The sequence below is a fragment of the Peromyscus maniculatus genome, chromosome 3, assembly GCF_049852395.1.
Source record: "Peromyscus maniculatus bairdii isolate BWxNUB_F1_BW_parent chromosome 3, HU_Pman_BW_mat_3.1, whole genome shotgun sequence".
NCBI lineage: Eukaryota > Metazoa > Chordata > Mammalia > Rodentia > Cricetidae > Peromyscus > Peromyscus maniculatus.
In genome coordinates this window covers 58,393,737-58,417,016 of record NC_134854.1, presented here as the reverse complement: position 1 = coordinate 58,417,016, position 23,280 = coordinate 58,393,737, and the positions used below count along the sequence as shown (strand labels likewise).

The following is a 23,280-nucleotide window of genomic DNA, read 5'->3' as shown; positions in this document are numbered from 1 at the left end:
ATGGTCAAATGGCTTAATGTAAAGCAAGTTTTCCCAAATGGGGTCCCACAAAACCCCAACTCCTAACAAGATATTTAAATATACTTTTTATGTGTAAAGGGGGAAGTTGTCCTGTGGTCAACCTTAGACAATTATATCAGCAATTAAAAGCTCTGAGGAATCTTGCAACAAAGAAATAACTATAAATTTAATTTCTAGATCTTGACAACTTGCTTTCTTCCAGTAAGTTAACTCCTTATATCATGCCTGAGCCAAGGAAGCCTGTGCCTGTCCCAAAGAAGGGTTCCATGAAGGCCATGACCAAGGTGAGGAAGAACAGCAACAGGGACAAGTACAGCCTCAAGGAGAACTACTCAGTGTACGTGCACAAGGTGCTGAAGCAGGAGCACCCCAACATGGGCAACTCCTCCAAGGCCGCAGGCCTCATGAACTCACTGTCAACATCTTTGAGCACATCGCAGGCCAGGCTTCGCATCTGGTGCCTTATGACAGACACTCAGCCATCACATCCCAGATGACCCAGAAGGCTGTGCACCTACTGCTCCCCAGGGAACTGGCCAAGCATGCCATGTCAGAAGGCACCAAGGCCATTACCAAGAACACCAGCTCCAAGTGAGATCGTCGAGCTCACTCCTAACTCCAAGGCTCTTTTCAGAGTCACTCAACAATAAGGAAAGAAATGAGAGAGAGAGAGAGAGAGAGAGAGAGAGAGAGAGAGAGAGGGAGGGAGGGAGGGAGGGAGGGAGGGAGGGAAGGAGGGAGGGAGGGAGGGAGGGAGGGAGGGAGAGAGAGAAAGAAAGAAAGAAAGAAAGAAAGAAAGAAAGAAAGAAAGAAAGAAAGAAAGAAAGAAAGAAAGAAAGAAAGAAAGAAAGAAAGAAAGAAAGAAAGCAAGCTATTAATTTGTCTTCTTGGTCCAGAGAGCAGGTGATGCAGGATGGAGACACGTCAGTGCTTAAAAGTAGATACTTACTCCTGATGCCAGAAATAATGGACCATTGAAGCAAGAAGAATTAAAACTACAATCATTGTCTTAACTACATTTGACTCCAAAACCTGTCACTAAAATGCTCTATTACATAAGCTGATTAAATAGCTTACTGTTCATGTGCAAATATACATTTTTCCTTATAATATACTAAACAAAACACTGATTACTTTTATCTCTTTCTGTGTTTACAAAAAAAAAGTCATTTACAAACACAGAACTGATCTTAAATCATCTACCAGCTCAAGGCTGAGATTTTAAAAGAATGAACAAGGAAGATGGAGGGGATGGAGGAGACAGGGCATGGAGAAGCTCACTGCACCATCTACTGTAGTGACTATATACAGTGCGGTATAATACAAGGTTTCAAACTATGGGCTACTAGGGGCAGGAAGTCTATAGGAATGGATATTTGGTTTTTGGATGAATTTGGTTTTCTCAGTGGGGAAGCACCAAGGTCAAGATCTGACCTATGTACCTCTGTGAGAATGGAAAGCCAAGAAGAACAGAGACCAGAAGTGGTATGCAGGGGGCAGGGGGGGATCAAAAACAGGCCCTGGATTTAGAAACTGGGCCTCACAATGGGAGAGAGAGCAGTGGGGAGCTTGGCCTGGTACCACCCGTGATGCTTCTGATGTAAACAGGGCCAGCCAGAACCAGGAAGTAATAGAAACAGAAGCTCATGAGTCTACACTATCTACAGACTATCTACAGACCTTTCTAATGAACTCAATCCTCATAACAACCTCATTTAATGCATAGGGAAACTGAAGCAGGAGCAGATAAGTAGCTCACCCAGTTTCACAGAGCTAGTAAATGGCGGGATCACAAGCACACCCCAACACCTGACTTTACTTGCAGACTCATGGGGGTGCAGAGCTGAGAAGGCAGATGCCCATGTCTGGTAAAGTAAGGGAGAAACCAGTGCAAGTGGGACCATGAAGTCACAGAAAGTCAGACTAGGGAATGGGAAGTGGTAAGGGTCTAGTTCCAATCCCTCCTTTACCCAGGTAAGTGAGGCTTGGTGGTAGTTCATTCTTCAGAATAGTTTGTGGCCTCTTATGACTCCATGTTCAAGCTTAGATTGGAATGCATGGGGCAGAGATTCAAGTCCAGGCAGGGGCCTTCGTGAGATTCCCTCCTAGAGTTGGGAGCCTGGCATGAGACTGTTGAAATGGAAAGGCCAGCATGATTATGAACAACATGAAAGACAGACTCTCTTTCTTGTTTTGTCTCTCCCTCCCTACTAACACAGTAAGGAACCGTGAGATACCCTCATAGCTCTCTTTAAAGTTGAGGCCTGGAAGCTTGATTAACTAAAGTGCCAATGAATTATATGGATTGGGTTACTCACAGCTGGTGTGAACAGATCATTCGTGATGCAGGCGGGCTCTCCCTGAAGGACTGGGCAGAGCAAGCGGGTGCCAAGAGTTGGGAACAGGGACACAATGAAGAAGAGGACACACCATATACCTGCCTGACACTCCCCCCCCCCCACACACACATGCATGCACTCAGGCACAGCCCCGTGGTACCGTGAAGAGGATACAGGTGCACAGGTGCATGTAATCTCATCGTCTTTCAGATGCTGAGCTGAGGAAGAGTACTCCAGGACCAGCATTGACTTCCTCAACCTCTACTTCACTGTACAAAGATCCACTGTTGGCTCAGCCTTCCCTTCTGTACGTACCGTCTCCCTTCCTCTCCTACAAACAACTCCCTTCATTCTCCCCTGGCTGCTCCAACCCTCCCCGAGCCAGCAGAATTGGTGGATGCAGCTAAAACCTTGGCATGTGAATTAAGCAGTGCTAGAAAACACACTGGAGAGTGATGGACCCAGGTTAAAAACTAAACAAACAAAACAAAACGAAAGGACAGGGTTCACAACTTGGGAAGCACCATGACTTAGCTGTTCGTTCCAGCAGGGTGCTCCTGAGGACAATAACATGGGGAGAACTCCACATTCAGTAGCTGTTAAAAAGCCGATGTGGCCCCCAGGGTATTGATGGCCCGGTTTGCTAGCCAAGAGGGAAAGGGACAGCTACCAAACGATGCTGCCAGTTCAGAGCAAAGCTGCCCTCTTGGGTCTGTTGGTTCTGGGTTTCATGCCCCTCTCAGATCTTGCTGGAACAGTATTTCAAACACTACTTGTTCTCTCTGAGATGAACTAGGAAGAGGACGTGTGGCCAGAACATTGGTTGTAACCTGACAACAAACGTACATTTGAAAGGTCTGAGTTAATTCTCAAAAGACACCATACAACAAAATCAAGATTTGGACCCTTCTTCATTCCAGATACACAAACCACCTTCAAACAGGTCACAAAAGTAAATATGAAAGCTAAAAGTCTTGAACTCTTAGAAGAAAATACAGGTATACAAGTCTTTGAAGTATTGACTAAGGCAATACTCTCCTACAAACATCAAAACCACAAACAAAAAGAAAAAAGGTTGGATTTATAAATGCTAAAAATGTTTGACCAGTAAATGGTGCCACAATAAAGTGAAAAGGTGGCACACAGAACAGGAGAAAAATGTGCAGATCATATGGGATTTGTTTCCAGTGTATATATAAAGAACTGTAATGTAAGCCACTCACTTTTCAAAGTGGGCAAAAGATCTGAATACATTTCTCCAAAAAAGGCATGCAAATGGCCACTAAATACACGAAAGACACTCATTATTAGTAGCAATCAGGGGACTATAAAAAAAAATACCACTCCATACCAAGTAAGGTGGCCAGGAGCAAAATGAAGGTTATTGAGTACTGACAATCCCGTCGAGAAATTCGAATCCTCGCGTCCTGCAGGTGGAATGCAAATGGTGCAGTTGCTTTGGAAAACCACTTGGCAGCCCTCAAAACTATAAGGACCTAAGAATTTACCCACAGGAGAAATGGAAACTAAAATCACACAAAAAACCTTGCACTTGAGGGCTAGAGATCAGCAGTTAGGAGCTCCTGTAGAGGGCCTGTGTTTGGTTGCTAGGATTCACATGGCAGCTCACAGCCATCTGTAACTTCAGTTCAATGGGATCCAGTACCCTCTTCTGGCCTCCATAGACACTGGGCACAAATGTAGTGCATATATACATATATGCAGGAAAACACTTGTACACATAACATTTTTAAAAATAAGATTTTTAAAGGAAATACACATTTAAGACATGCACTCACGCCGGGCGGTGGTGGCGCACGCCTTTAATCCCAGCACTCGGGAGGCAGAGCCAGGCGGATCTCTGTGAGTTCGAGGCCAGCCTGGGCTACCAAGTGAGCTCCAGGAAAGGCGCAAAGCTACACAGAGAAACCCTGTCTCGAAAAACCAAAAAAAAAAAAAAAAACCAAAAAAAAAAAAAAAAAAAAAAAAAAAAGACATGCACTCAAATGTTCATATTAATATGCATAATAGTCAAAAGATGAAACCACCCAGATACCCACTAACAAAACATGGTATATCCAATTAGTGGAACATTAATAAAATAAAAAGGAATGGAGGTCTAATAATACCACAACAAGAGTGGACCTTGAGAACGGCACACTGCGAAAGAAGTCTCAGAAAGACCCCATGGATCCATTCACGTGAACTTTTCAGAAAAGGCAAGAGCCAAAACAAAGCTCATGGTTTACAGGGGTTGGAGATTTGGGGAAACTGGAACCAGATGACTAATGACCAGAGGGGTTCTTTCTGGTGTGAGGGGCTGTCCTAAAGTTAGATGGCATGCGTACAAGTACCATAAGGAAACCTGTACCATTGCACGCTAATTGAAAATGGAGTGCTGCTGTAGCGATGGTGGGTGATCCTGTGAACCCAGTGGAAGAGACCGACATAGACACATAAAGAGAACCTTCAAATGCTCTATATGATGCACCGAATGTGATACTTCAATAATGTGGAATATGGATTGTACAACAACAACAAAAAAAAAACAGTTTAAAGCAGAATATCAATGAAATTGCTAGGACCCCATTTTAAAACAGAGTAGGACAGCGTCAAAGTTTGCTTTGTCTGGAAGCTCCTAGCTCTACGTAATATTGATGTTCTCATATAGACCACATTTTTTTTTCCAGCATACTTTTTTCTCAAACACTGGAGTTTTTTTTTTTTTTTTAACATCCTGCTAAGCCTGTATTCACAACAGTGAAATAAACCGATAAAGAACCACATTAAGATGGAAGTGGTTGCTAGACAACGTCAGAAACTCCAGGGCATCGTGAAGCCACCGAGGCTAGAAAAGCTTGACGCTAGGGAGGATGCTGTAGCCCAGGAAGACAATGAGACGGGCGGGGACACCGAGTTGTGATGTTGCCTCTGAGCCCCTGGCTTGGGCCAAGAGAGAGCCACTCAGCCCAAGAGGAAGACCTAGACCACCCAAAGGGCCAGGGTGCTCATTACCTGTTGTTGACTCTGCGGCCTCCCAGCCAGCTTCAGAAGCACACTGAGACTTTTCTTCCTGTATGGTGAGAGCACCCCCACCTCAGCAGAGGCCTGCTGCTCTTGGCATGGGGTGCACCCCCCTCCCCCAGAGCTCATGGCAGCCAGGCTCTGTTTTGCCCGCTACGATGGCGAGCGAGCGTCTTGCACTTCTACCTGTTAATGAGGAGAGAGGCGCAGAGCAAAACATCAGCGATGAAACTCACAGATGATACTAATTTGGAAGGTGTGGGCAACACCAGTACTAGGGGAGAAGGCCTGCAGCTGTGGAGGCTGAGGTTCGTAACCCAGACCAGAGCAAGTCAAGGGAGGCAGCTGAGACACCACGTGTGTGCATGAACTCTGTTGGCCAAGAGAAGCACACAGGCGGAGCTGGGCTGGTGACAGGAATCCTTAGTAGGGGCTCAGTGGTTAAGAGTGCATACTGTAGGCGGATCTCTGTGAGTTCGAGGCCAGCCTGGGCTACAGAGTGAGTTCCAGGAAAGGCGCAAAGCTACACAGAGAAACCCTGTCTGGAAAAACAAAACAAACAAAAGAGTGCATACTGCTCTTGCAGAGGACATGAGTTTGGTTCCTAATACCCACTCAGTCTGGTGGCTAACATCCACCTGTAACTCCAGCTCTAGGGGATCTGACACCCCACTCTTCTGGACACTGAAGGTACCCATACCTATATGCACACCCCCCCACACACACACCACACACAATTAAAAATCTTTCTGAAAAAGAAAAAAATATTCCATAGCAAAGTGGATGGGGACAGACCTGTAGGAAGGTCATGCACATTGGAGTCATTGCTTAGCCTATCAAGAGCACATGCCTCCGGCTTTAGCCAGACCTTCAATTTCAAAACAATTTGGATGTCTGCTGGCAATCTCCTGGGAGGCACTCAACAGAACTTCTGAGAACAAGACGATTAATTGCAATACAACCCAGGGATAATGGGTCAGAGTACAGATGACAGGCGTCAACTGGATGCATACTATGAAGAAGAGCCACCCAGGACTGGGGTGGGCGGACTCACGGACAATCACAGAATGCTCCAGAGGAAAGATGCTCGGGCTGGCTGGGGCTGGCTGGGGAGGAAGTAGCATAAACACTTCTGGAGATCTGAGTCTGGAAGAGGCATACCAAGTGTGTGGATTAATGGATCCCCTCTGAGGTCACACCATTACCCCTGATGTGATGGCTAGGAAACCCTGTGCCCTCCAGTAGTCATTCTCCATCCCACCTAGCAAGTAGTAGTCCATTTCTTTCTGTGCATTGGCCTATTCTGACACAGGAAATGAGTGGGACAATGTGGCTCACAGCCTTTTGAGACAGGCTTCCCTTACCTTTCAAGATCTATCTACATTGTAGCATGCAACAGAATTTCATTTCTTTTCACTAATATCCCACCGTACAAATAGGCCACATTTTGTGTATTCACTTATTAGCAGATAGGGTTTGGATTGTTTCCACTCTTTGGCTATTGTGTGTTCTTAAAACATTTTTTTTTTCAATAGAAGAGGATCCAACCCAGGGTCTTGCACATGCTAGGAAGTGCTCAGCCACTGATCTGCATTTCTGCCCCAAGGCTATTAGGAATAACACTTCTCTGAATATCTATCTATCTGTGTTCAAGTTTTCACATGGATTCATATTTTCATTTCCCTCGGATATATTCCTGGGGCTAGAAATGCTGAGTCATAGTAACTCCCTGTTTAATCTGCAGGCTGAGGGTCTGTATTCAAGTTCTGACTTCTCCAGCTCCTCACAAACACCCACCATTCCCTAGTTCTCTTTAATCACACCTGCCTTCATGACACGAAGTGGCATCTCATGTGGGATTTTGTGTTTGTGTGTAGCTCAGGGGCCAACGTCAAGAGTCTTCCTCTCTCATTCTCCACCTTATTGAAACCAGGGTCTCTCACTGAGCCTGGAGCTCACTGATTAGACAGGACTAGATGGCCAGCCAGCTCCAGGGAACACGGCACACATACTACCACACCCCGCTCCACACGTGGACTTTGGAGATTCAAACTCAGGTCCTCGTATATTCACACAGAGCAGGCACTTTATTAACTGAGCCATAACCCACACATGGCTTTAATGTGCTTTCTCCTAAGGATTACAGATGCCAAGCATCTCTTCTTATGCTCACAGGTCATTAGTACATCTTCCATGGAGAAATGTCTGTTCACATCCTCTGCTCACCTCCTGCATGATTCTGATATGGTGGACTGGTAACTTTATTTAACAAAGATGTTCATGATGAGGTTGAAGGCCTAACCTCGACCAAGCATATGATAAGTTCATCGGTGAGATTATTGAAATATCAGTACATTAATTATACTGTAACAAAGCATCTGCCAAAAGCCACCTAAGGAAGGGAGGGTTTGTTTTTGCTCCTAGTTTGAGGGTAGGGAAAGCATGAGGCAGCTGGTCACATCGCACACCCAGTCAGGAAGCAGAGACATGAACGCTGGGTCTCAACTCCTTTTGATTCAGTCTGGTCCCGCTAGCCCTGGATGGTGGATGACACCCATATTCAAGATGGGTCTTCCCTCTTCAGTCAAACCTTTCTGGAAACAGCCTCACTGACACACTCAGAGATGTGTTTGCATGCTGGGTCTAAATCTAGTCTAGCTGACAACGATCACCGCTGGTCAGCCCCAGACCTAAGGAAGAAGCCAGCCTGGGGTGGATAATGGGGCGGGGAGAAAGTGGTCTTTGTCACAGATAGGTGTATCAGTCAGGAACTTTCCAGGTTCCTTTCAAGGTTACAGAAAACCCAGTCCAACCACATGAATGAGAAGGAAAACCAGCGACGCTCTTCTAACAGGAAGCCCCAGGCAAGGCTTACTAACTCTGCATCTCAACATCATGAAACAGCAAGCGCTTCCCATCTTCCGTCCCTGTCGCCTTCCCTGCGTAGGTTCTGTCTTCAGGTCTGTCAGATCACAAGGTGGCCCCCAAGGCTCAGAACCTTGCACACTCAACACCGCAACGTCGAGGGCCACAAGAAGAACCAGAACTCAGCCTCGTTCACACTTCTTTATAACTTTCCCAGACTTCCCTCTCTCCTCATTGGCTAGCATAATGTCACATGCTCGTTCCTAAGCCAATCACTGGGAAGTAGAATTACCATGTTTGGTTTAGGCTAGTCAAGATTCTTTCCTGAATGGGGGCAAAGGTGGTTGCTTACTGAGAGATTTAGTCACCCTCACAAACTCGAGGTCTGCCAGGAAGGAAGGTGTTAACGGTTAGGGAGGCGACAATGAGCTGTATTTATTGCACTGTGCACTGAGAGATTATGGAAAGAACCGAAAGAGCTTGGCCCTTCACCCCGCCCTCTACAGATTTATAGAGATTTCCCTGAAGGATATTATAGACTGTCTGTAACCTTTTTAGTGCCCTGTGATACTCTCACAGGACATTATTTATGTGTCTTCATGCTGTCTATAAAACAAAGGATTGGCTTAAGTTCTCATGACTCTAAAAGGCTGTCAGGGCCAAATGGATGGTTCTAGAAGTCTGGAGGGATTAGGGGGTGAAGGAGAAATGCATGGACTGCCAGACTCAGGCAACAGGAATATGGCATGGAGAACAACAGAAAGTTCAAAGTGTAACATGGGTTGGGGAGGTTTGAGGGCTAGGTGCAAATAATTAGCAGTTGGGGACACCTTTAGATTATGGTCACAACTGCAGGAAAATGTGTAGATTTCTGGGACTTTCACTTGATTTCCTTTTGTGTGTGTGGTTGCTGCTTATTTTTAATCTTTTAGCAACAAGCAAAGGGCTCGTGGTGAAGGAGGCAGGTGGCAGAGGCTGTACTGGTGATATTTCACACAGCGCTGCTCGGTGCTCTGTATCTGCGTTATTGAGCAGCCCGGCGTCGAAGCCAATACACCAGTAACAAATTGCTGGAGGGGAGCTGGAAAGTTTCAGACCAACTGCTACATTTCTTCCCGTCTTTCACCTCAGAAGACCTTGAGAACCTAGCAGGCACATGGTCCTGGGAGCTTTATTTAGCATGGCTGGGCTCTGGGCCCGGTACCCCAGTGGCCCACCTGGGGTCTGCTGAGTGGCTGCACCTGGGACATCCTCCTGTGGCAGACACAGTGGGTGCACAGCTCAGCTGCCTCTTCATCTCCGGCTTCCTGGGTGGCAGGCGGAGGGAGGGAGCTCCGCGCAGGCACACAGATGTCTTGGAACTCAAGGAAGTAAAAAAAGGAAGTAGGGAATTTGTCTGACAGACCCCAGCGAGCAAAATTAGCACCAGCCACAGGCTGGAGACTCTCCAGTCTTTTCCTCTGCTTGAAACCTCAGGAAGTTTGCAGAAACGTGTGCTCTTGCACCCATGACGGGGAGGGGGGTAATAAAAAGTGGGGCTTCGATTCAGGATTCGTTCAGTCCACAGAAAGCTTATTACACTCTACAAATGTGTACTAGATTAGGGGTGGGGGGCATGGTTTCAGCAATTGGGATGCTCAGAGGATCCAGATTAGAGTCAGGCTTGGGCTTGTGCAAAAGGGTACTTGGAAAGCAGGTGGGAGCCAGCCTTCCGCAGAGTGCAAGACAAGGGTGCAGTTTCCTAGCTGTAAGCCCCTGAGCAAATTATGCAAACTCAAAGCCCCGGTCTCCTTATCTGCAAATGGGAAGAATAGGATTGTCTTAGTTTAGGGTTTTTATTGCTGTGAAGAGACACCATAGCCACAGCAACGCTTATAAAGAAAACATTTAATTGGGATGGCTCGCTTACAGTTTCAGAGGTTCAGTCCATTGTCATCATGACAGGGAGCATGGCAGCGTGCAGGCAGATGTGGGGCTGGAACTGAGAGTCCTACATCTTGACTCAGAGGCAACAGGACGTCAACTGACCATCACACTGAGTGAGGCTTGAGAAAAAAGACCTCAAAGCCCGCCCCCACAGTGACACACTTCCTCCAACAAGACCACACCCACTCCAATGAGGCCACACCTCCTAATAGTGCCACTCCCTTTGGAGGGCCATTTTCTTTCAAACTGCCACAAGAATCATGGCTATGGGAGGTGGTGGACACCAAATGTTCTGTGCAGAGATGGCTTGGAGCAGCCTTACTGGAATCGTCGTCATCAAGTGTGGCAATCCTCGATGTAGGAACAACCCAAACTTGTGTATATTTATTTCCAATCCTTGTTATCATCAAATGTAAACTATAAATATGCAGCTCAATGAGTTATTAGAAATTAAATATACCAGCCGGGCATGGCAATGTGTGTCTGTGGTCTTAGCCATTTGGGAGGCTGGGCGTTGGCATTATTTACACTCATAAAATCCAAAAGTTCCACCAAAAAAAAAAAAAAAAGCCAGGTGGGGCTGGTGCACGCCTTTAATCCCAGCACTCGGGAGGCAGAGGCAGGTGGATCTCCGTGAGTTCAAGGCCAGCCTGGTCTACAGAGTGAGTTCCAGGAAAAGCACCAAAGCTACACAGAGAAACCCTGTCTCAAACAAAACAAAACAAACAAACAAACAAAAAATCCAAAAGCTCCAAGTCAGCCTATGGAAAGTTGTGGGAGTCTACAAGCAAACAGACTCACTAGCCACTCAAGCACACGAGCCCCCAGCAGGACCTGGAGCCCCATGGCCTCCCTCCCAGTCAGGAAACTGCACACCTGCAGAAGGTCATTGCTGTCCACTAGTGATGACGAGACTTGCTACAAAAGCATCCACCCTATATACTACCCAGCCGTCTTCGGAGTCATCTCACATAGCTCAGGCTTCAGTTGTGTAGCCAAGGGTAATACGCTTTGGATCCTCTGGCCTTCACACCCCAAGTGCTGGGTTACAGATGTGCATCACTAGGTCTTATAGAGTGCCAGGGCTCAAACCCAGAGCTTCAGGCACACTAATGGAGCTCCATCCTAGCCCCAGCACTTGACCTGTGCTCAACATCATCATCTGTGCGCACATTTGCAGCCACGATCCATTCATTTGTATTGTTGTACGTGATTGTATAACACCCCTGAGTCTCCTTACCCATTAGTTGTTTCTACTTGGTAGCTGTTGTGACTTGTGCTACTTGAACTTGTCAAGTTATGTACCCAGGCAGGACATTGCTGGATCATAACCTCGTATATGTATTGTAACAGCTAACATCTGCTTACAAGTGAGTATCTACCATGTTTGTCTTTTACAGTCTGGGTTGCCTCGCTCACGTCACAATCCACAGACACAGCGAGGCTAAGCAATAAGGAGGGCTCCAGGGATCTCCCGCGGAAGGGAAAATAGAATAGATAGATTTTGCTTGTGGGGGGGGCGGGGATGGAAACAGGAGGGATCATGTTTGGGAGAGAGGGATGGGAGGAAAGAGTATGGGGAGAGACAACTGGATTTGGGGGGCATTTAGAGGGTTATGTGGAAACCTAGTGCAGTAGAAACTTCTTGGAATCTATGAGGGTGAGCCGAGTGAGGATTCCTAGTAATGGGGTGCACAGAGCCTGAACTGGCAATCTCCTATATCCAGGCAAGACTTGAAGTGGTGGGACTGGGACACCAACCCAGCCACAAAACCTCCTGCTTACAACCTGTCTTACCTGCAAGAAGTGCTGGGATAATGGTGGCTCAGAGCTTGTGAGAATGGACAGCCAAAGACTGGACTAACATGAGGCCCAAGCCACGAGAGGCAGCCCATGCCCAACACTGCCTGGATGGCCAGAAACCCAAGGCTGGATAGCCCAGAGACTTGAGTAGAACCAAACACGACTGCACCCTCTCCCCACAAAGTCAATGAAATGATTCCTAATGATATTCTGCTATACTCATAAATCAGTGCCTAGCACAGAGAGGCTTCTTCCAGCAGCTTATGGGAGCAGATGCAGAGACCCACAGCCAAACACTAGGCAGAGCTCAGGGGACCCCACAGAAGAGAAAGGATGGTAGGAGCCACAAAGATGGAGAACATGGCCCATAGAATCAACTAAGCAGGGTTCATAGGGGCCACAGAGGCTGAATTGACAATCACAGAGCCTGCATGGATCTGCGTTTGGTCCTCTGCATATGTTATGGTTGTTAGCTTGGGATTTTTGTGGGACTCCTCACAGTGGGAGCAGGGGCTGTCTCTGACTCTTTCATTTACTCTTGAGACCCTTTTCCTCCTACTGGGTTGCTTCATGCAGACTTGAAATGAGGGTCTGTGATTAGTCTTTTTTTTTAAAGTTTTATTTATTACATATACAGTATTCTGCCTGCATGTATCCCTGCAGACCAGAAGAGGGCACCAGATCTCATTACAGATGGTTATGAGACACCCGTGGTTGCCGGGAATTGAACTCGGGACCTCTGGAAGAGCAGCCAGTGCTCTTAACCCCTAAGCCATCTCTTCAGCCCCTGTGCCTAGTCTTATTGCATCTTGTTATATTGTGTTCAGTTGATATCTCTGGGAGGCCTGCTCTTCTCTGAAGAGAAATACAGGAAGAGTGAATCTGGGGAAGAGAGGAGGTAAAGGTGTAGGGGGGACTGAAAGGAGGTAAAGGTGTGTGGGGACTGAAAGGAGTGGAGGGAGGGTGAGCTGTGGTCAGAAGGTATTGAGAGAAGAATAATTAAAAAGAAAAAATAGAGTTCCAAATTGTTCTCCAAATTGATTGTCCCAACTTCTGCTTTTACATATGTCAGTCAATACTCAATATTTCCCATCTTCTTTCCGCCGTTCTGAAAGGTGAGCAGAAACACCTTGTGAACTTCACTTGCAGTTTTCCAATGAGTAAAATTGCTGGTGCTTTTTATATGCTTGCCAGTTATTTACATCCTGTAGCTGGGCTTGGTGGCTCCAATCTGTAATCCCAGCACATTCAGATGCTAAGGCAGCAGGATCAGGAGTTCAAGGCCAGTCTTGGCTACATATCAAGTTTGAGGCCAGCCTGGGCTACATGAGACCTTGTCTCCCAAAACTGACTGACCAAATGAACAAAACTTCTAACATTTAACATTTTGTAACATGTCCATGTTAGTTTCTTGCCCAGTGTCCTGCTCAGCTGTGCTTCATTTTGACTTGTAGACGCTCTTTATATATTCAGGACATGAGTCTTTTGTTGGCTGAGTTTCACAAATATTGTCTCTGTTAGGCTTGCCTGTTTATTCTCTTCATGGTGTCTTGATGAACAACAATCTTAGGGTTATAAGTAATTCCACTTACTACCCTTTCCCCTTATGATTTAAGAAAACACAAAAGAAATAGTTCCCTCTTTTGAGGTCATGTCAGTATTCTATAGCGTATTTTAGAAGTTGCAATACTTTGCTTATTTGACTGACAATTGTCATCAAAAGGAGAGAAAATTAATTATCATTGCTAGCCTCTAACTTATCTACCCTCGGTTCTGTTAATTCTTCTGATCTTAAACCAGTATTTGGGTTTGTTTGCTTTGCTTTTCTCTCAGTTTTCATGGTATTGACACGTTGGAGTTTGCAGGGCTGTTATTTTACAACCAGCGTCTCCCTTGCCTGGGTCTGATGTCCTCTCAGACTCCAGGCTTTCTTGCAGGGGTCACAGGAGCACATCTGAGCAGATCCTGATGGACCCATAACCTGCATGCGGTGCTGATCACTTTGTAATTTATTGGCTTCACTCACTGCAAGCTTCCTGTCACTCTTGTGGCTTGTCAGCTGGGCAGTGCCCTATGAGGGCTTAGCTATGGCTTGAATGTGCTCTCCAGGATTCATGTGTCCCCAGAAGTGGGACCTAGTGAGAGTTTGTAAGGTCACTAGGGTCACGGCCCTTGGAGGGGATGTGGTACTTCTCACGAGGGTTGTCTGTAGAGGAGAAAGGCTGTCCTTCTGTACTCCGTGTCTCCCTTCACCACGTGACTGGCCGCTCTAGCACGTACTCTCACCATGATGCCATCTGCTATGTTCCTTTGCCACAGGTGGCACTATGCTGTTTGGACTTCCAGCTTCCAAATCTGTGAGCTAATTAAACCGCTTTTCTTTATAATTTACCCACCCTCAGGGATTTTGTTATAGCAACAGAAAACAGACTATATATAGAAGGCGATTTAAAACCCATCCTGTGTGTCAAGGAACATGGTTCCCTAATTTTAATATCATTGATGTTTCTGGATTGAATTATGGTGATGATAGTTGCCAAATAATGATTTCATAATTCTAGCATTCCTTTTAACATTATTAATTTTTATTTTTTATTACTGTATTCTGTAAACTCTAGGAGAAGCTTTCTTATGTGTTTGTATAGGCTTATGGTATCCATATGGGTCCTGCCTATGTTAATCAGTGGGTTACTATTACTTATTTTTATACTTAAATGGTCTCAGATTGGTTTCCACATTGTATTGGCCCTGCCCAGGCCTTCTGGTTAGCCATTTCTTCAGGAAGCTATGGTTCTTTGTAGGGAATGATGGTATTTAGACAAGACCTGAGTGTGTGAGTGCTGTTAGTGTGCTGGTATTCCCAGCAGACCTAAGTGACAGAGCTGAGGCATACATGTATGAATAGATATACATATATATGTGCATAATATATATCTGGGTAGGCATACATACATAAAATATGCACACATAGCTCTATGTTTATTTCAATATCTATATATGCTTAAAAACCATAATTTTACATTAATATCTGCAATTCCTCTTCCAAACCAGAATCATTTCAATTTTCTCCCTTTCCATATTTGTAATTTTGATAGTCAGAAACCTGCCTTCCACTGTCTGTGAGACATTTCTTTATTGGACCCATGCCCTCAATATGTGACCACATTCTCACTGCTCCTGCCACTGTTTCCCCCAGCCAACACAGCCCCATCCCCTAGGGGCCCTCGTCGTCGTCGCCGGCGTCGTCCTGTGGAGGCATCTCACTCTCGGCCACTGCGACTCCTCACTTCACAACCTCCAGCCTCACTGCACACAGGCTCACGAAGGCTGGTCCCTACTACTGATTTCTAGGTTGAATTATTCAAGAAGGGAGGCACGCAGACACCTATAATTACTAGTCTGCTTTTGCCTGACACATTCTTCATCAGAAGAGGATGACCTTTAATGCTCCTGGCCACGCCCACTGGTCCCGTTCCCCCTGCATCCCTTCTCTCTGGCCAGCCCTTGCATGCAGGAGAATGGCCGGCTGAACTACCCCTGCTCCAGTGCTGCCCGGGCTCAGAGACTTTCCACCCATGTCTCCTGTCTTTGGCTAGATCATCCACCTTCAAAAGAAACTTCCCAGAACCCCACCCCTCTTCCCCTCTTCCCTCAGCCCTGCTCCGACCAGGATTTAATTCTTACTAGTCACCAGAAAAGCTCCTAGTGACTTGCTTGTGGCCTGCCTGCCTCTTACCTTCTTCAAGCCTCCAGAAGCATTCAACATGGCTGATCCTTCCTCCCCCTCAACCACCCCCTTCCGTTGGTCTGTACCCTGGCCTTGAGGTGCTTCTCAGTACAGTGGTCACTCTCCTTTCTTGGAGTCTTGCCAGGCTGCCCTCACCCCCCCCCTTTCTTCCTATACTTCCCTGTGCCAAAGCTGTTTCCTCTGGACAGCAGGCACTCAGCCTCTTCATCCCAGACCACTCTGTATCTGATGGCCTCTTGGTCGCTCTGCTGGGATTGCAGTGTGCTACGTTAGTTAAACTTTATATGTTCCAAACAGGATCTCTGCCTCCTGCCCTCAACACCCGACCCCCCACCCCCCACCCCTCGCATCTCGCTGTGTTGCAAGTTTCCATCCAGTAAATGACATAGCCATTTAGCTGACTGCTCTGGCAATGTGGGGGTTCTTCCATTTCCCACTTTTCCCCTCACACCTTCCATCCAATGCAGTATTCACTGTTCCAGGTCTCATTTATAGCTACCCTAAATCTGACCTCTGGTTTTCTCCACTGCTCTGGCCCTAGTCCAGGCTGGCGCTTCTTGTCTGAATGGCCAATGCAGGCTCCAATACCTGCTCTGCTCCCATTTAACCTCTGGTAAGTTCACAGAGCCAGAGGGGACCTTTTATAAACCAGTCTCAATAGATGGCTTGGTACAAGCCCTACAATTAATTCGTCATACTCAGAATAAAGTCAAATCTCTATCATGGACAGAGTCCTTCTTGATCTGACCCTGCCTACCTCTCTAGACTCATCTCTCAACCACTCAAGTCATGATGGCCTCCCTGCTGTCCCCCTAACCCACCACACTGGCTCCTGACTCGGGAGGACCATTGTGCTTATTTTTCCCAGCCTGGAATGTGCTTCCTCCAGGTCTTCATGGGATGGTTCTTCTTTCACATTCAAGACTCTTCTCACAGGTCTCCTCTTCAGAGCTGTCTTCAGCACCATGTCTAAAATAGCACACCCATGGATGCCTGCTCTTCCCTGAGCTCTGTTCCTCCATCCTCAAATACCTCACGCAGCACTCATCACTATGCGACATTATGTTATGGTTTGTCTCCTTGAGAATGTGTTTGCAAGGTCAAGACCTGTTAAGGTAGGGTGGGGTGGTGGTGGTGGTGGTGGTGGTAGTGGTGGTGGTGGTGGTGGTGGTGGTGGTGGTGGTGGTGTGTGTGTGTGTGTGTGTGTGTGTGTGTGTAGTTCAGAACTACCTCAGGTGTTGTTTTTCAGGGGCTGTCCACTTTTTTTTGAAAGTCAAGCAAATGCAAAGTTTTATTCAAAGAGGACAATTTTATTAAAGTTTAAAAGAAAAACCCCAGGGCAGGCAAGCTGCAAACCTTAACAGATGCCCAAAGGAGGGAAAAGGAGAAGAAAGGTGGTGGTGGTGGTGTGTGTGTGTGGGGGGGAGCACCATGATCCTTGAATTAAACCAGGACAGCAGGCAACCACATGGCAGTGAGAGAGACTCAGAGAAAGAGTGAAGCCAAAGCATGCCTAGAAGGAGAAAGCAGAGGAAAAGTCACACATTTCTAATTCAGGCTACGGACAGAGCGGCGCGGCTGTGTTCTGTAAATTCAACCGGGTGTGGGAATCCTGGGAATGAAAACTACAGTATCTCATTACAGGAACAAGTATGCCCATTTCCTTAGCATGGCTTAAGGTAAGCCATTCTTTCCTAGAGATGGTTCTACTTCCCAGAAGAGTAGTGCCCTGGGCGGGGATCACTGGGTTAACTCACCTGGTCTGGGTAACTTGGAATGTTAGATCAGTGTTACTCACTGCTTGGAACTCGTAGACAAGGCTGGCTCCCTAGTGAGTCTCAGATCTGCCTGTCTGCACCTCCCCAGTGCAGGAATCACACCCCGCCTCTTACAGACTGAGCTATCTCCCTAGTCCTAGGCCCCTTAATATGTATCCCTAATTCCCAGAACCGTGTCCACCGCACAGAGGCTATGCGAACTTGGACTTGGTGAATGAAGACAGGAACTCAGGGCAATGCCCATGGTTGATTCAAGCAAAGGTAAGAGTGGAGTCAAGTGGTGGGAGCCGTTGTCTGTGGCAGCACTTAGGACATCCTTACTAGGGAGGCTGCCTGGGAACTCCAGACAGGAACTTTCTCGATGTTCCCAAGCATCATGGGCCACACAGCAGTTCCTAAGCTGCCTTCTGCTGCTGTACAGTGTTACCTTTCCTAGTTTGCAGCTACATTTCTGTCCAGGGGTAAGGAAGCCTTCTGGGGCTCCAGACACTGATACACTCAGGTTCCACATGAAGCACGTTAGTGTGGAGAGGAGAGGGTGCTCCTTTACTGTAGGTTCCCAATTTACACGTGGGTGCTGAAAAAGCATTTTGAGAACACAGAGGCAACTCAAAACAAACCCCTGCCATCCAGCTAGCCAACGTCTCCCTCGCCCTCTGCCCAAGCGGATTCCCACTCTCACCATGCAGCTCCCCTTTTGTGCTCGGCACAAACCACTAACACTGCTCTAAGGCCACGTGGTATGTGAGGCTCCTTCGCAAGACTTGGTGCTCATGCTTCTGGGAACGAGATGCAAAGCCATAGGAAAATGTGCTTTGCATTCTGGTTTGATACTGAGATGGAGGTCTGGGATGCGAGATGCAGAAAACGGCATGCCCCTTGACTCCTCGGTGGCACAGGCTGTGGTTATAAGCAGATGGCCACAGTCATCTAGCCTTTGACCTTGACTTTATATATCAGCAGGGAGAAGGTGGGAGCAGGGGGCCTAGGCTTCCAAACCACGCTGTGGGCACTGACAAAGGCCACCAGTAGCCAGGCCCCCAGCAGGCTGGACAGTGAAGGCACCTTGCAGGAGGTTCCTCAAATGGGAGCCAGTTGGTGGCCCTGTCCATTTGAGGCATAGCTAGAATAGAGTGGTCCCCAGCAAGGACTTCTGACCTCTGGCTTGCACATTTGCATTTAAAAGCCATGATGGAAATGTAATTTTCTTGGAAGGCAGGCTTATATTCAAAGCACACAGCCTTCTCAGCACAATGACAAAGACCTCAGCTGGAATGGGTTCTCCCAGGAGAAGTAGAGAAGGCTGCGTGAACGGTGGGCAGAGAGGTGAACGAAGTCAAACTTTCCTGCATAGGGGAAATCTTTGAAGTGTGTGGAGGCCTCGCCTAATCAAACTCACTCTGAGATGCTCCAAGCACTTCACTAAATCCCAGTGTAGCTAGTTTCCATTTAGGGTTGACTTGCTTTAAGGGAGTTTTGGGAACTGAATGGAACAGTTTTAATTGCCAACTTTCTTGACTGAAAGCAAATACGCTGGTCAGATATCCTGGAATCTAACAGGGAATTGACACTGTGTTACCCTCTAAAATACCAATGCACTTTATCATGGTCGAGAGAGGACCGTGGGTCCTGGAAGGTGGAAGAGATCTTCGACATAGGTGATTTTTTTGCTTCTCTTTTTACACTGAAGCAATTTCCTGTTTCTCCAGCAATATTGAGGCTGGAGGCCGTGGAGGGAAGAGCACAACATGGAAGATAAATTGTCATCTTTGTCACTCAAACTCCAGCTGGACAGAGAATGCATTTGCTGGTTGTTTTCTTCCAAACTCAGGCAGGGCCCAGTGACCCTGGAAGGCACGGGAAGTTGCCTATGCTCGGGCCACACACTACTCCTCTGGTAAAGGGACCTTACCCAACAAGAAAAGGGACTCACACCTGGGGCAGAGACAGCAAAACCACCTTCCCTTGTGGTTCTTACTTCAGCTTGTCCACTGAGGCACAGGATTGGAGAGTCCCAGGAACAGCCCCCATCACAGGGAACCCTCCGCACTGCCAGCGGTGGCTCTGGAGTCCCGGCAGTCCAAGGACTCCAGATGAACCAGAAGCATTTGAGATGGAATTGTTCAGATGTTTCCGTTGCTAGGTCCAGAGGGAGGCTAGGACAGCGAAGGGCTCCTGGTCCTGTGCACCCCTGTGTTACAGCCTCAGGAGATGGGGGGAGCCTGAACACACAGAAGAGTTTGGAGGAGAGAGAGAGGTGGCGAGGAGAGAGGTGGAGGGGCTTTGGTAGGAGGGAAGGGGGTATCTAGAGCCTATGGATGAATTTCAACCCATTTACTCCAAATTTCAAGTCAGGACAGAAAGTCCAGACTCCTCATTTCCAACTCACTGAGCCTGAGTCAGTCGGCTGCTGCTGCCCTTTTGAACTGTTAGCTGCTCTACTCTTTACTTTCCATGAGTATGGCGCATTGTTTTTAGCCAGAGTTCCTGTTAGATAATGGGTTTATTGAACTTACTCCTCCGGGGCCTGCTCTCATGGCATGGAGGCGTTTGGCAAAGGCCATTATACCTTAGGCTGAAGCATGCCCCCACCCCCACTCTAAACCATGCGACTGCTTGTTCAAGACTAGGCCAAATACCACTTAGGACTGCTGTAGAGGGGTCTCATCAGCTGACTGGAGGCCATGCGCCACACATGGAGTTACTGAAGATCAGCACTTCTAAACCATTCCACGTTAAGTTTTCTGTAAGCACTGGCCTCTCCAAGTAGACTCATGCAGCTCTAGTCCAGCCATGGCCTGCAAGTTCACCAGGGATTTGCTGAGGGTGGTAGCAGCTAAGCATCCTTCTAGGCACTTTATTCTCGACTTGACAAGCTAAACTACTGTAGTCTAAGATCTGTTCTACTTAACAGGAACTCCAGGAGCCTCTTTGAAGTCACAACACTCTTTCCAAGCGGTTCAGGGTGTCCTAAGAGTTCAGGGTGGCCCAGCCACAGCTATGAAACCACACAGAGATGTCTGTAAAGATTTAGAAAAAGACCTCGGCCCACCCTCTGATGTCCTCTGAGTGCTACCTTTCCACCCATCACGCATATGGACAATAAGTTAACAGCTAGTGGTCCCGAGACAGCCCGACAAGCCGTGCCATCCACAGGCTTCCCTCCCCAGCTTAGCTATCTGACTCCTCAGTGCGGCTTTCCCCTGCCAGCGACAAGACTGGCAACCTGGGGTGTGCCAAGTTCTTGGCTCCAAATTGTAAAACAAAACAGTATAGGAGGGAATTTGCAAGTTAGCTGATTTGCAAACACTACAGCAAGCCACTGTGTAAACATGTGGTGCTGTGTACCTACTGCTTCTCTCAGGCAGTTGTTACCTGGATGCCATCCTGACAGGATGGAAGTATGCTGCTTCTTGAGTTACACGGGCTTCCGTCCATCACACTTCAATGAACCAGCTGACTGCGCATCATTAAAAGCGAAAACCAACCCACCCAGCCAACAGAAGAACCTGAAGCAAAAACCCTTCATTAAACAGCAATCACAGGGTTGCTCGGTAATTATGGAGGGAGACTCAGAATCAACATCAGGTCTCCAGGTGTTTCCCATCTGACGAGGCAATGCCACTCCGAAGCTGCCAACACAGGGACCTGGATAAACAAGAAGCCGTACACACTCAGGGGTGTTCACCCCGACTTTCTCTAGAGGAACAGTAGTTGGGCATGTGGGTAATCTTTCAATGTTCCTGACTCCAAATACCACTTTCCTGAAGTCACACAAACCCACATTTACTGGGCCTCACAAAATGTGGTAAATGCTCCAACTCTTTATGTGCTTGAACACTGGGTCCCACTGGTCCCTTTCCACATAAAGAGAGGCAGATGTAGAGGGGAGGCAAGGTCCTCCCACAGTTGGCAGGCAGAAGAGCTGGAAGCCAAACTCAGGTGCACCTTACTATAGTCTATTTTTTCTTAAGGATTTAAATTTTATTTATGTATATGTGCATCTGTGGGTATGTAGGTTTGTGAACTTGGGGGCAAGAGGGCATCGGATGCTCTGGAAAGAGTTACAGGCAGTTGTGAGGCATCAGATAGGATGTTGGGAACTGAACCCAGGTCTTCTACAAGAGTAATAGGCACCCTTAACCTCTGAGCCAGCTCTCTAGCCCCTGGGTATAAATTCTTAATCACTTGGTTAAACTCTCCACAAAACAAAAGTACATGGAAATTCTACATGACAAAAGATGACATCACAGAGCACAGTCATTTCCTCCTGTTTCCCAAGAGCGGCCACTTAGCTAACAGCTCACTCGGATCCTAGGATGAAGCTCCAATCCTCCTGGAATATGCAGTTACCATCAGGAAGTTTCAATGCATTGTGAAACTCTAGTGGTTGGTTATTGTTTAAGCATGTTCCTGGTTCCACAGGGTTGGAAGGCCCTTATGAAGGTTATCTACTGTTTCTGGCTCCAGGCAGAAAGACCTTACGTCATCCCCAAGAAAGGAAGGTTCATGCATTGGTAAAATCTTCCTGAATCCACCTACCTGAGGGGCAAGCTGCAAGCATAACCTGCCTGGGTGGGTCTGCAACTAGCTTTGGGAATGCATGGAGAGCTGTGGTGCAAATGCAAATGAAGAGCAATGCAAGGCAGTGCAATTCACCACCCAAACCTTCTACTCCAGCCAAAGAACACACAAAGCCTTAGCTAAAATGCCAGTCTTTGTCAGAAAATAGATTTATTATTGATAGTGAGTGAAGTTGTCAGTATTCACTACAGAGGTTGCATAAGCCAAGGTTCGCTTTATATTGATAAAAATGCCTTATTTCACTTGCAATCATAAACATTATTCCAGTGAAAGAGGTACATTTTCTCTCCTTTCTTTCTTGCATGATCACCATAATAAGTTACAATGAAATAGCTCCTATATAATGAGAGAAGCGTACACGCGGGCCCCATGGCCCAGGCGAGTGTACACTGTTGCCCCAGCCCAGTGCTTCTTGCTGTCTCTCCATCTGAAATAGCTGAACACCCCCCACCCCCAGCTTTCTCAGAGTGGAGGTCACTAAATGGTGGAGCCTGGAGTGAAGAGAACATTTTATGTCAGTGGAAGTTGGAAACAGAGTACAAAAAGGTGCAGTGGACCGCCTTTCTCTTTATTCATTTGGGGCTTTCATTAACACTTAACAGTGTTCTTTGATGACTGATCCTGATCTAGACCTCGGCTTCTGATACTGTTGATCAAAACACGTTATGATTCTGTCGAGTCCATTTTCCAATGCCTGTCTGTCTTTAGTGGTCTTCTCTTTAATTGGGGGCATTTTCTTAATAGGAAAAGAAAAATGTTCCACCTCTGGAATTAACGTTGAAGGAGCTTTGCATGTTCTCGGGGGTAACTTTATCCTCCCTTCTCCAGCATGCTCTGCAAAAGAAACAGAAAGTCTAAGTTTTACCAGCAGGAGGCAAGGGCAAACAAATGGCAGTAACTATTTAGGATGATTACAGTGCTTTTCAAATACTGGCTTCCAAACTATGAAACAAAGCACATGCTTTCTCATCTCAAAATACCACTGCCTCTGAGGAACACCCTGCTTCATCAATTCCAATCTCCAAATGACCCACCACCAGCATCTGGGAAGAACAGCCCAGAGAAGAACATGGTCTGGAGGATGGTGGGGAGGAGCTGTGGGTCAGCTCCATTACCACAGACATCTGGAAACAGGGCTACAAGTGACAGGGAAAATTGCTGAGGCAGTCAGTGTGGAGTTGGTGAGGCACAG

The 23,280-nt window shown here is 47.0% G+C and overlaps 1 protein-coding gene and 1 pseudogene across 2 annotated transcripts in view; one reads left to right on the top strand and one right to left on the bottom strand.

Annotated features, from left to right (window-relative positions):
• The first annotated feature begins 242 nt into the window (after positions 1–242).
• Positions 243–616, top strand: LOC102919637 (histone H2B type 1-H-like; annotated as a pseudogene).
• A 21,605-nt stretch (positions 617–22,221) lies between these two features.
• The window catches only part of Chchd3 (coiled-coil-helix-coiled-coil-helix domain containing 3), a 281,206-nt gene continuing 280,147 nt past the window's right edge, over positions 22,222–23,280 (bottom strand). For both annotated transcript variants that reach the window (XM_042273011.2, XM_042273012.2), the window contains one exon: positions 22,222–22,922. In XM_042273011.2, the coding sequence (XP_042128945.1) occupies positions 22,899–22,922 (24 nt within the window). In that variant the 3' untranslated portion in view covers positions 22,222–22,898. The remainder of the gene's footprint in view (positions 22,923–23,280) is intronic.